The sequence below is a fragment of the Sceloporus undulatus genome, chromosome 1 (assembly GCF_019175285.1).
Source record: "Sceloporus undulatus isolate JIND9_A2432 ecotype Alabama chromosome 1, SceUnd_v1.1, whole genome shotgun sequence".
In the NCBI taxonomy this organism is placed as follows: domain Eukaryota; kingdom Metazoa; phylum Chordata; class Lepidosauria; order Squamata; family Phrynosomatidae; genus Sceloporus; species Sceloporus undulatus.
This window is the reverse complement of record NC_056522.1, coordinates 92,105,461-92,119,758: the sequence shown is the minus strand read 5'-3', so window position 1 is coordinate 92,119,758 and position 14,298 is coordinate 92,105,461. Positions and strand designations below refer to the sequence as shown.

The 14,298-nt window shown below is 39.9% G+C and overlaps 1 protein-coding gene across 2 annotated transcripts in view; it reads right to left on the bottom strand.

Annotated features, from left to right (window-relative positions):
- The window catches only part of TXLNB (taxilin beta), a 35,186-nt gene extending 23,571 nt beyond the window's left edge, over window positions 1–11,615 (bottom strand). The window contains exons 1-3 of one of the 2 annotated variants that reach the window (XM_042445836.1): window positions 11,485–11,588; window positions 4,168–4,233; window positions 355–828 (exon numbers count right to left, since the gene is read on the bottom strand). In XM_042445836.1, the coding sequence (XP_042301770.1) occupies window positions 355–814 (460 nt within the window). In that variant the 5' untranslated portion in view covers window positions 815–828; window positions 4,168–4,233; window positions 11,485–11,588. Of the gene's footprint in view, window positions 1–354; window positions 829–4,167; window positions 4,234–11,484 lie in introns of both variants that reach the window. The other variant, XM_042445835.1, reaches the window with a different exon arrangement.
- Between the last annotated feature and the right edge of the window lie 2,683 nt (window positions 11,616–14,298).

Here is a 14,298-nt window from a genome sequence, read left to right as displayed (position 1 = left end):
CAAGACCCCTTTGCATCCAGATTCACTGTTTGTAGCCTCAAATACTGCACTGTGTGTTTTACGCCCAATAATACAATTGGGGTGTGATATATAGAATTGCCCTTCTTTTATCAGCTACCATTAGTACCACCTGATACTTATTATTATTCTCACTTGTTTTAAATAATAACTAATTAGAAGGAGGACTGAAGGAAACTCAACCTTTTTTCCCTTACGAGGAGATGAAAACGTGTGCTATCAGTTTCCAGTACAGTATTAAGTAGTAAAACTATAGAGGCTGCTGTGGCGCCTTTCCTGATATAGCCAATGAGTCACATTACGTCCTGCATTCCATTTACACACGTAGCTACTTGCCTAGTCCCCTCAGGATTTTCTTTTCCAGTTTTTGTTCTTTATGAATAGTGCTGGACTCCTTTGATCCAGAGGCATCCCCAGAAGCGATGTGTTCTCTCTCAGCCTCCTCATGGGCATCTTCATATTCACCATCTTCATTATTAAATGATTCTCCCTTCTCAGGTTTGTCTGTTACTTTAGGGCTTCTGTCCTCCACCAGACTGGCAGCTGACCCGTAGGTTTTAATAATGTCCTCCAGCTGTCGGCTCAGCTCTTCAGATATATCACAGAGCTTTATTTCAGGCTGGGAATGAGCTGCATTCTCAGGGGACAGAGGCCTGGGAGGTGATTTTTCACTTTGTTTCTCTAATCCATTCTGAGAAGGAAGCATTTCAGGACTATTTATGGGAGGTGGTGGCTGGTCTTCAGGTTGATGATCGGCATTCTCACTGATGGCCTTGATAATTTGGTTATCCTCCATCCTTGGGATATTACCTGGCAGGAAACAAAGTTACATTTTGAACAGAAACATATATGATCAAGAACAGAGTTAATGAAAACAGGCAGCAAAAGCTGCTGTTGCTAATATTAGCACATACATTTTATTAATTTAGCATAGTTTTTTAATACTGGTTTTCACTTAAATGAAATCTCTTCACCTTCATTTTACATCAGAGCTGGTCAACTTCAAGTTGAATTTTCTAGGGTGTAATTGGAACAAATGCTCCTGGGTCCTCACTGCTGAGAGGCCCCATGCTGATACAGCACACATGCCTTCTTGTACTGTGATGCTGTCAAGGAAGGATTACTTTGGGATGGTGGAAGATGTAGATCTCCTTCCCAAATGGCTGTAAGTGGTTACTGTCCTACTTCTCAGGTGGGGAGGCAGTTAAGAGATGAGCAGCATGTTGTCTCTGAGATCTGAGTCTTGGTAATGCCAGCCGGGACACAGGTGTTTATGGAATGATGGAAGGTAGCTTTGCATCAGCACAAAGCTGACTCTCCAATGAATAATGGGTTAACTTCAAGGATTGATATTCTGAAATTTGAGACTCTGTTGTGATCAACAGAACTATTTTCTAGGCATAAAGTTACCAACTCTGCAGCCCCACCCTGATATAAACATTCAACAGATTAAAAATAGCTTTTAAAGATTTGATAATTGTAATCCCAACTGCTTGAATAATGATCTTCCATTTAGCCACTTCCAGAAGGTCAAATGTCATTGTTCTTGCCATCAGGATGAGACTGAAGACTATAGTACACAAGTCTGGCAGCAACACACATTACCCATGCAGATTGCAGATTTAAGTCATGCATAAGGCTAATACCCTTGAATGCTCTGCTTTACTATTTCCTCAAAAGAGGAGCCTCTTCTACTTATTATTAGATAGGAAAGCCTGACACTCCACTGTCACTGCCCTGGATGCAAATGGAAAGAAGAAGAGGCAGTAACTTCTAATCTTAATCCCCTCCCATACTCCCATCCCCTTTTTCTTTTGTGTCATTTCTTAATTGTAAGCTTGAGCAAGCATGGCTTAGTGATTTTGAGAGTTGGACTATGACTCTAGAGGCCAGGGTTCAAATCCCTGCTCGGCCATGGAAACCCACTGGGTGATCTTAGGCAAGTCACACTCTCTCAGCCTTAGAGGAAGGCAATGGCAAACTTCTTCTGAACAAATCATGCCAAGAAAACCTTGTCTTCATAAGTCAGAAATGATTTGTGTAGACACACAACACCCCATCCCACCATGCCTGAGGGCAGGGAACTATTTTATTTTTCTTTACAGGTGAAGCACCATCTCTAGTGATGGTATTATATATAAATAAATGATAACAGTAACAATGATATCAGATAATTTAAGAAGCACTAGTCTGGATTTCTTGAGTGAGAAAGGAAGAGCATGTAAGCAAGCTATATGATCAGCACGAGTGCTCCCTTAGTTAAACATTTTGTTGCAAAACAATACAAACATAATGAGATCCCTCTCTCAACACTAATAAACACATAGAGTGGAAGATCATTACACAAGGGGAAGATGGTTTTTTTCTTTCTTTCAAGAACCTAGCCTGTAGGGTGTTTGAATGAGGAAGCAACCTTTGTAAAATTGTTGAAATACAATGATTCTTTCTCCTGTACTTGTGACCTTGAGGCTTGGCCCACTTTCTTATTTCAAGAGATTTAACCTTTAGTTAAAACTGAAATCTGGAGTGTGATTATTAGCTTATGAGCCCTGTGTCTTCTGACAATCCACAAGACAGCAGAAAAACCCAAACCCTTGATTGACTGTGAATAGATTCAGCCTAAATATCTGTCAACATTTTCATAACTGTTAATGTCTTTCCTTTATCTATGCACTGAAGCACTGCAAGATATACTTTTAAAATGAAACTGCTCTATGCTTTTCTCTGACACACTTTTGCAATATGCTTCAAAATGCTGTATAAGTCTGTTTGCACATTTGTAAAGTTTAGTTTATGTTGGTGGTTGCATTGGGCATTTTTCTCAGTAGTATTTGTTATCATGTGTTTCTCTCTTGCAAACCTATTTGTGGCATGTGACAAAGGAGAGCTCATCTCCTAAATGGGTCAGCCATCTTCTATATCAGAGGTTTTCCTAATAGCACTGGACTTTAGTCTTCCTTTTTAAAAGCAAGAAACTACTTAAACCAAATCCTCCCTTTTAGCACTGATAAATTTATTTGAACAAGATTCTCATTTATTTATGCTGAACCAAGTGATCCATTTATCAAGTGATCATTTATGCTGAACCAAGTGATCAATCTAAGGAGGTTTGTGATTTTTTTAAAAAAAAATTGAACAAGGAGTGGAAAATTGAAAGGGGTGTCAGCATTCCTGTTATGTATACTAATATTACTGAGGCATTGTGCTGTGCCATTAGTGACAACCTAGTTTTGTGTTACTGGGAAAATCAGATTCTTTCTCAGCTAGCATACTGAAAATCTACTTTGAAAGTGGGGAATTTGTGGCCCTCCAGATGTTGTTGGATTGCAACTCACATCATCCTTCAACATTGGGCAAGCTGGCTTTGGCTGACTGGAGTTGTAGTCTAAAAGCAGATTCTAGAGCAAGTATCCTTGATCTAAATGCTATGTTTGATAGGAAAAAGGCAAGGCAGACAACCTAAGACCCGGCATGATGTCATAGCAAAACATGGAGTGTGATCTTGATTTTCAGACAAATTAGGGCAGTGTAGTTTGTCATAAAACTGATACACAGTGGTAAACTGTGGTGTGCTAAGAACCTGGAAGATGCTTGTGATGGGAGGACAAAACATGGAATTTTCCTTGTTCATATGGATGCCACTGCAGTTGATAATGAAGGAACACCAAAGATTAGTTTTGACATGACCAAGAATTATAACAGATGTCTCAGCTGTATGTAAAGAAAAAGCTGTACTTGATATATTAGAGATACCAGAATGGCATTAAGTCAACTATTAGCTAACATGGGGCCCTTTTACACTACATGCTATGATTCCACTTTAACCACTATGGTTGCCTCCTATGAATCCTGAGGTTTGTAGTTTGATGAGATACTAGAGGAGCTCTCTGGCTGAGAATGCTAAATGCCCCTCCCTCAAGTGCCAGCCCCAGGATTCCATAGAATGTTGCCATGACAGTTAAAATGGAACCATAATGCTATAAGTGTGTAGTGTGAAAAGGCCAATAATAATAATAACAACAATAATAATTTTATATTCTGCCTTTTCCCTGGGGAATCAAAGCAGATTACAACAGAAGTATAACAATAAAATATCATAAGGATAAAATTCACAATTAAAAACAATGCCACATCCCATCCCTTACTTACCAATGTGCCCCAACCTGCTTATCTATATCAGTCTTCTTGTTCATCTCCAATCTCTATCTGTGGCCTCTTTACGGATGAAATGAGAGCTCGATAAGATATACTGGGCAGACATCAAAGAATATTTTTGACTGTGTTTGAGTCATCATTGGCAACTTATATAGCCTTCCCTCATTGTTAAGTGTTTCCTTATTCATTGGGGCAAAGTACTTCAAAATAATCAAGCATAGAAGAACTTGAGCAACTAGAAAAAACAACAAAGCGACTTTTCCTCCACATTTAATTTAAATTTAAAAAAAATTGTTATTTGAAGCATCTTTACATTTCTTTTCCAACTTCAGGGTTCAATTATATATGAGCAAAAGTTATGGCCTTATACTAAATCTAACTATTGATCCATCTTTCTTAGCATTCCCAAACCTGCTGCTCTCTAGGTGCTCTCACTAATTCTCTTCATAGCTGATCATTTCCTATGCTGGTCAGTGCTGATGGAAGATGAAGGCCAGAACATCCAGAAGGTGTCAGTCTTTAGAAGACTGTGTAACCTATGCTGTCACCTGTGGCTGACTTTCTCATATGCAGTCTTGGGAATCAGGAATGGAAAGTTAATCACTTTTCTAGGAGCCCTCTTCTCCAGCATGTCCTTCAGGATTCAACAAGTTACAAGAATATAGCTGTTAATGAAGCAGATGTGTTCCTGGACATTACTGTTTTAACAGAATATTTAGGCAGAAATAACATGGAAATGACACGGATAGGTTCCGACACCACAAAAAAGGAACAGGAATTCAACATGTACTAGAAGTCTTTTAGATATCCACATGTGAAATGAAACAACCCAGTCAGGTAAGTGCTGCACAAGTAAAGAAAAACATTTTGAACTTTTTATAGATTATTTGAATGCAAGGATGGCTATTGTTGGTGTGTGCCTTCAAATTTACAGCATATGGAGACCCTAAAGTGAACTTATCATGGAGTTTTATTGGCAATGCCCAATTTAGATGGGCCTTTGTGCCGGCCCCATCATGTGCTAGGAGTTGGCCGAGGACGCACCATCCATACTGGCCTCACCCCTAGCACCCCTAGCGCTTGCGACGTCATGAGTGCGCCATTTGTGCACTTGGGCATTGCAACCTCAACACAAAAAGAACCCGCTTTTTGTGGGTTCTTTTTCCGCTGCCGGGAAGCCTCGCTGTTTGGCAGCTGAGGCTTCCCACCGGCGGAAATGGAGGCGGCGACAGACTGCCCTTTTGGGGTGGTCTGTATCCCACCTACATTTGTTTAGAAGGGGCTTGCCTTTGCTTTCCTCTCAGGCAGAGAAAGTGTGAATTGGCCAAAGTCACCCATAGACTTTCCACGGCGAAGCAGGGATTCAACCTCTGGTCTTCCAGAGTCCTAGGCCAACACTCAGACTACGACATCATGCCAGATCTTAGGATGTCTGCCTTGCCTTTTTCTTTTCGCACATAGCATCTTACTGTAGCAATAAGAGAGCACAGTTCTCCAAGACTTTTGTTGAATGACTCAGGGCAGGTCACTGAAAACCAGAACACAAAGAGTTAACCTAGGGCAGGGTTTCTCATCTAGAGGTTCTTGGAAGCCTAGGGTTTCTTGGCAGATAAACTCAGGAAAAAAAACCTTGGGGTGGTGGGCTGTAGATATAATAATTTATAAGCAGGGATTCCCTGAAACATGAACATTATTTAAAAGTTTCCTCCAGGGTAAAATAGTTGAGGAAGGCTGCCCCAGTGAGTTAGGATGAAGTTTTGGGACTCTAAAACAGAACAACCTCCTGGCTGCAAAACAGCTTCAGTCCACTTATGCAAATGACATCTGTTGATAGACTAGTCTACAAATGCAAGCTCCAGGAAAAGAGAGTCCACCTCAACATTAGGAGGAACTTCCTGACAGTAAGGGCTGTTTGACAGTGGAACAAATTCCTTCGGAGTGTAGTGGAGTCTCCTTCCTTAGAGATCTTCAGACAGAGGGCGGATGGCCATCTGTTGGGGATGCTTTGATTTAGATTTCCTGCATAGCAGGGAGTTGGACTGGATGGCCCTTCCAACTCTATGATTCTATGATTCTATGCTTGTGCCATAATGAACCTGTTAGCCTTAGGACCACAACCTGATTTTATTGCTATAGATGAACTTGGGTATCCCTCTGGAAATCTGTCAGACAGTGAACACAAACAAGAGAAACTATAATTGTATGTTCTTTAGACATGCAACATCAGAAATATTGTTAACACTCCTTGGCAAAACCATCTCTGTGTATTCCTTGCCTAAGTAAACCCTATGAAATGCATTGAAGGACTGTGCAGACAGCCCTGAAGGGTGGCATGTAGCCGCCCCTGTTTTAGCCAGATCAGGGCCATGGCAAGCATATACTGCGGCCCTGATCTGGCCTTTCCAGGGTGCAAAAAGGAGCTGCAAAAAGCGGCTTCTTTTTGCACTCTGGAAAGGGTGCCATAGCCACATTGCTGTGGCTTGGTGGTGCTCCTTTGGCTTCATCATATGTATGCAGCCCAGTGTAGTGCGTGGTGTCACGCCACACTGGGGGTGGAGCCAGGGCATGTGTTGAAGATACGTTATGCCCTGACTCCGCCCAAAAGCCAGCCCAAACTGCTGGTGTGAACAGCCCCTGAGTTACCCTAAGTCAATAGATGACTTGACGGCACATGCATACACCAACTATGTATAGCGAAAAGAAAGTTCAGAATACAATAGTGTAATATAATCCTAAATCTTCTCCAGGTGGTAAATTCAAATCTCTGTGTTACAATCAGGCTGTAAATTAGGGACAGATATGACACTGAGAAGAAGATTCAAGGGAGAAGGGGAATCTACCTTGTTCCTACGCACAGCATTTTTAAAAATAAGCTTTTTAATGTAATTGAAAACTAGCAAGTAAGTAAGGGAAACTTAAGTTATCTAAGAACCTGTCCCAATATAAACTAGCAGTATATGGCACTTACATGGGTGATTCACCCTAGCAAATTGCTTTCATATGTCACAGATGCAACTTAATTACTAAATTACTTTAAAAATGTAGCTAGCAGTTAGGTTATTCTTTCTTGCTTCCTCTAGAGTAGATGCAAGAATCAAGATCCTAGCATGGGGAAGGCTTTCACTCCTTGCCATCAATGGTGTTCCTAATCCAGGCTGGGTCCCTTGACCCTGAAATTTTAATTGCCAAAAAGTAATCTATTGGTTTCAGTTTTTTGATAATAAAGCAATGTTAGGGAATGGATACTAGTCTGGACAGGGAGTAAGGTGGAGGTTAAAGGTTAAAGCCCTTTGATTTCCCCTCCCAATATATGGCCCTGAATGTCTAGCTTATTCCTCATATTCCTGAACATATGAAGCAGCTGTCCCAACACCAAAAGCATTTCAGACAATGCAGAAAACAACATTAGAAAAGAGGATTCAGAAAGAAAGAATTTTGCTTGCTTACATCTTTCCTCTTGACTCTAAATTACTACTGGCAAGCTCAGCTGGATTTAGCAGGGGGCCTTAGTTGCCAATTCATATTGTGCAGTTCTGTACAATCAACAAATTGCAGATTGATGAAGCTGTCTTTGTCATCTTATGACTGCAGCCTCTTCAGTGAAGGATGAAAACAGTTTAGAACAGAAATTCTTAGAATGCTGGCTGACAGAAACACCCACCACCCCTGTTCACCTCTAAAGAGTCTCTGTCTATAGCAGAAGGCTTTTTTGGGAGATGGAGGGTTCTTACATCTGCCAAATAAAGACACTGTGAAGCTGTTCATCTTTTCCTCAACAATTTATTCCCCAATAAGAATAAAAGAAGGAATGGATAAATCTGGGAAGGTTACAAATAGAGATATTACTGCCTGTATCATCTTAACCAAATAAAATCATATCCTTCAACGTTTTCACAAATGTCAACTGGGACATGTGTGGGTAAGCAACATCAGAATGTGGCAAGATGGCAGAAGTTATTAATGAGAATGAACATACAAGCTAAGAGAGGCTGTAGAAGTTTGCTTTTCCCTGAGCCTACTGGGAAGGACAAGATCCCCTCCTCTCTTTCTCCCCATTGCTAAGTTAATTGAATTAACTACTCTTGCAGTTTGGACTCAGTTTACAGCAACTGAAGCAAGCCAGGACAAAAAGGAATAGTGAGAGGAGGTGAGAGAAATTGGCACACTTTAATATGCTACTGAAAAAGTGGGAAAGAGCATTAATCAGAACTGTCCCTGTCAAATTGGGAGAATTGGAGAGTATATAAAATGTCATGAATGAGTCAGACAATTGCACCATTAAAGCTGTGCCTTGAAGCCTTGAAGCATCCAAAGAGGGTACCCAAATACAGATATCCTACCCATTCCCAAGCAATAATATTTCCCAGTCACCTTCACCTTAAATGTGTAACATAGAAGATTTTCAGACCAGCACTACCGCTAAAACGTTTAGGAAGTGCATGTGTCTGAAAGCCTGACATGCTTCCTAAATGTCAGGGAATTGTTGGCTCCCCTCCAGTGTCCCTGAATTGTTTGGGGAGCAGCAATTTCCTATGAAATTTTAGTGGCATTTAACCAGCGCTTACCCCATGGTAAGCGCTGGTTAAACGCCATTAAAATTTCATAGGAAATTGCTGCTCCCTGAACGATTCAGGGTCTGAAAATCTTCATAGCTGCACCAGAGTGCAGAATGTGATGCCTTTTAGCCAGGAAATGCTTCAACTGGAACCTTGTGTGACAGCCACAATGTTAGAAAAGGTGTTACCCTCCTTCCTGAAGATAAAGTAAGACTGTCATCCTCTGTACGGATAGAGAAACTTGCTTTAGATGTAGGTTTTTGTTTTTGTTTGTTTTTTTGTTTTTTGGTAAGATGTATCTGCATGATATGACATCTGTATTCATTATAGTCCACTCCAGACCAAATGGTTTTCAGGAAAGTTCAAACATATAAATATCCAGAAATAAGTTGAAGAAATACTGGGGAGAAAGCTTGCATCCTTCTTCTCATGTTAAATGGAGGCATCTTAATGCATACTTTGAATGGTCAAGCAGTTGGGTCTCTCAGTGGTGTAGATTGGCTGAGATAGGAGCAGGAGCAGATATGTAGCATGATGACTGGCATACATGAATGTGATCAAACTTCCAATTCCTTCCCAGATGACTATGGGCACACCCCTTTGGCAGTTTTGCCTGCTTTGGCTTCTGGTATATGCAACTGATTTTGAGTTCTAATGCAAAAGGAAAAACATACAAAGGGCTGTGGAGATGGTTTGCATTTGTAGTTCCAGCAAAGACTGACAATAATGTTTGATTTTAAAGGAAGCTATATAATATGTTTTCCAACTCCCCACCACTACTTTATTTTTGAGGAGTGGGGAACACCCACAAGGAAATGCTCTTTCTAAACAAAAGAAATTGGCATTAGGACATAAAGAGGGAATGACATGTCAGCCTCACATCACTAGAGAGCAAAAGGCAGGCCACCATGTGCTACAACAGATGCAGATTCCAAGAAGCTTTTGAGGGCTGCCCATTATAGAGTGCATGTCATCACTTACTAATATATACATATAGCTTCATTCAGCTTCATTTTATGCAACCGTATCAATGTGATCACAGCTTGTACCATATATGGAACAGTGCAGATCACTTCTTTAGAACAACTGTGCTATGGGCCTGTATATGACATTCTTTCCAGGAAGTTAAAGATATAAACAAAACCAGGGTCCACTAACAATTTAGTAGGCATTTAAAATACTCATTTTAAATACTGTTCTATGACAGTAACCTTCTCCCTCTCTAGCCATAATGTAAAGCGCTTGTACTATAAACTAGAGCTTGAGCAGTTACTTTTGAAAAGTAATGAATTATGCAGTTCATTAAATATCCCTCAAAGTAAGTCATTCCAGTTTTAAAGGGTCACACATTGCATTGTTTGTTGCAATGCAATCACTTTTCAAAAAACCTTTAAGATCAGTAAAACCCCACAGCCATAAATCCTAGAAAATTTCACTCAAGACTTAAAAGACCTCAAAATACATATAAAAATAACTAAAAGTAAAATAAAATAAAATATAAAAAATGCTTCTGTCCATTATGTTACTTCTTTATGTTCTGGTTATAAATGTAACTTCCTTATGTTCTGGTTATAAAAACAAACTAACAAACTAGAAAACACACAAACCAAACTTCCTCTCACAGGCAACTGTGCCATCTGCAGCTCATTACCTCCAAAGTCTGATTTAAATTTCTTTTACTAATTTGTGGCCTGATTCCTTATAGGTTTTAAACAACCTGTCAGCTCCGAAAGGAGGTTGCTGTTTTAAAAAAATATATATGTTTTGGTTCTTCCTCTCTGTTGGTGGGATAAATTGTGAAAAATGTCACTCTCCTTGTCACAAGGACTTCTTTTTCAGCAGGAGAGTTCAAGAGTTTGCAGGACATGGCTATTTTTAGTTCTGAGTTCCTCCTCCCCTTTCCACCCCAGGAATCTAGCACCTGCTCTGAAGTCACAGTTATTTTAAACCCCTCAGAAAAAACAAAACAGAAAAGGGGAAAAGAACAAGTGAAGGAAGCAAAAGAAAGATGATAACAATTACTTTAGATACAGACTTGATTCTTGATATGTATCTGCAAAACAAACAAGCAGTGACTCTCACAATAGGACTATTTCTCAGTACAATTGTATACGTATTTACTTAGAAGCAAGTGAAATTGTGCTCTGTTGGACTTATTGCCCAAGTAAGACACCATCAGTCATCGAGTACTAATTAAAATGTAAGAATTGCAGTGAAAAACATACAGTAGGCCTCTATTACACTTCATGCTCGGAAAAGAAAAACAGCTTTGCCAATATGCTATCCTGATTATTTTGTATACATATGTATGATATTTGCATCTCTTTAGATAGTGTAGTTTATTTTTAACACTGTCAAAAACGAAGTGTAGGCTAATCATTAATTCAAAATATTTGAGTCTCATATGGAAAGAAACTATCATGAATAGGCTTCCTGCCTTGTATTTTTATCTTCATCATGGTTAGCCATTTGGCTTGGCAAAAACCAAAAAATAAACAATCATTACAGTCTTTTCATCTCACACGAGAGCAGTCTTTGTTCCATCTCTCCTTTTCTTTAAATATCAACTTTACATTTGCCTCTTTTAATGGGAGCTCCAGCATGATTGGCAAACCAAAATCTTTCACCCACAGTCACACAATCATATCAGCATTCTAGGAAGAAACAAGTGGCACCAATATTTAAAACAACAGCAATACTTTGATATCGCCGAGCCATGCTACCAAGTATGAGTGGCAAGAAAAGTCTTGCTTACCTGGGGGTAACAAAGAAGTAGAAGGGAAGAAAAAGATAAGGGGTGGAAAGAACAGGCAAGCCAACAGCAGTGGGTCACTTTCTCACTGTTCCTGCCACAGGGGGTGGGAGGGATGGGGTGGGAGGAGGAAAAGGAGGGGATGACACAGCAAGCAAGAACACATGGTTGAATAGGAGCTTCCAGGACCAAACACACAAGAGACCAGGGATCCTCAGCCTTCCACAGCTGTGCAAAAGAAAGACAGGCAGTTTGACAGGTGCAGCTTATCAGCAAGCTAAAGAACTGAAATGTCACCTTTATGCAACTGTTAAAGAACCTTCTCTTGTTTGTATATGGTTAATGGTCCAGATAGTGTTCCCAAATGCAAAGCTGTTTGCACATTAAGAGGCTTGCTGGCTGGCAAGCTATTTTCTCATCAGATTTACCATCTTGGAAAAGTCTACACTGCCTAGTTCTATGGTGGTGACCCTCTCTTACAAGCCAGGCTTTCAAGGGATAGGCAGCTTGAGGGCCAACAGACTCTTTCTCCTGTTTTCCACTTTGGCCACCCTTCCCCCTTCCTGAGTAAGGGCAGAGCCACATGCATTGTGATCCATTATGTGAAGGCTGAGCCCCTAGAGCAGTGATTCTCAAGCTTCCTAATGCCACAACCCTTTAATACAGTTCCTCATGTTGTGGTGACCCCCAACCGTAAAGGAGTGGTGTCTTGGTTTCTAAGACCATCAGAAATATGAGTTTTCTGATGGTCTTAGGTAACCCCTGTGAAAGGGTCATTCGACCCCCAAAGGGGTTGCGACCCACAAGTTGAGAACTGCTGCTCTAGAGGAATTTGTTTTGAAAGCCAGGAGGGAATGGAGTGCATAATGCTAATTCTGCAGTTACAGTCTTTAGAAATTAAAAAGGTTTTCATTTAAAGCATGTGGGCTCACCCATGTATTTGATTCATCTACAGTTCTTTTACCACCTTTCTTAAGTTATCAAGGGCTCCCAGACATTTTTAGCCAGCATGGATACTTCAACTATGGTCAAAAGGATGCCTACTTTGACAGCCTCGGTTGCCAAATACTTTCGTCACATCAATGCTCTGCGCAGAACCATCTTGTTTGGTCCTTTAGCTATGTTTAAAGCACAATCCCTTGGTTCTTCGGTTCTTCAGCTCTGGGTTTAAGTCAGAACTCACTCATTCATCTTACATACACCCCCTCTTGATAATCAATTAATTCAAAATTGATTGTCACAAAGTTATTGCTATAAAAGGTTACATAAGCTGGTTACATAAATTGGTTAAATGTAATAATGAGGTATGTGTGATAATACTATGAGGTATATTGTGTGAAAAGGAAAGAAAGAGAGAAAAGAAAACAATAACACACATAATCATGGTTCATAATTCAAATTCATCTTCTTTCTTCTTAGGTATCACTGAAATGATACTAAGTTGACACATACAAATTAGAATTGGAAAACAACAGGTTATCACACAAATCATAACCACCACCATAGCTATTACCATAAGGATTTCCTTTTACCCATACAGCAGATGGCCACAAATCACTCAGCCATCCAAAAAGAGACCAATTCTCTTCTGTGTCTTTAACTCTTTCAATATCATTTTACAAAAAAACCTTTTGCAGCTAACAAATAATCTAAGGCTAATCTCTGCTGCATTATCATTTGATTTAATTCTTCAATTTCAAATTGTAACATTCATACTATTTCTCCAGTAGCATTTATTGAATTTTCCAGTCCGTAGGCAAGTCACAGTATGCTCTTCCAATTTTCTTGTGCTATCATTCGCAGATATGCTCCCAAAGTGAGGATTCCTGTGAAAGCTCCTTTGACAGCCCTCCCAATTGATATACCATCTGACAATCGATATCGATGATCACAGTGTCAGAGCAATCTGATCCTAAAACCCCACCACTTGGAGATTCTGGGACTTGTATACAAGAACTGGAAAAATCAAGTATCCCACCCCTACACATTGATATTTTCTTGGATGAAAATCCGTAGTCCATTTGTCAAAGAAGAACCATATGTTCGGATCTCAAGGTTGCCAACCAGAACATATGCTTCCCTGTCCCAACCCAAACATAACACTCCCATTTACATGAAACATTGGGTATTTTGGATACTTCTCGTTCAATTCAGTTTGATTTAGGTCTTCTGGCATATAACTTTGATTATAAGTTCTATACAAATACAATTTATTCATAGGTTCTGGATCCTGAAGGGCTAAGTCCGATTTGCCCCTTGGAGGTCTTTCCAGCTCTTGCTTCCTGTGATTTAATCCTAGAAAAGAAAATATACAACCAAACACACTTGTTATTTTTCAACTCAATATACTTTTATCTGGTTTCGGTGGACCCATTTCGGTTTTCCATCTTTTTCAATTAAATAATTGGTAGGCCATATATGATCCATTATGATATATGGCCCCTTCCACTTTGGTCTCAGAGCATACTCTTTTGGTCCCAAATGGAGGTACAACACTTGAGTTCCAAATGGTATCATTTCTTTTAACTCATTTTTTTTTCATGTCATAGCTGCACCAGAGTGCAGAATGTGATGCCTTTTAGCCAGGAAATTTCAACTGGAACCTTGTGTGACAGCCACAATGTTAGAAAAGGTGTTACCCTCCTTCCTGAAGATAAGTAAGACTGTCATCCTCTGTACGGATAGAGAAACTTGCTTTAGATGTAGGTTTTTCTTTTGTTTGTTTTTTTGTTTTTTGGTAAGATGTATCTGCATGATATGACATCTGTATTCATTATAGTCCACTCCAGACCAATGGTTTTCAGGAAGTTCAAACAT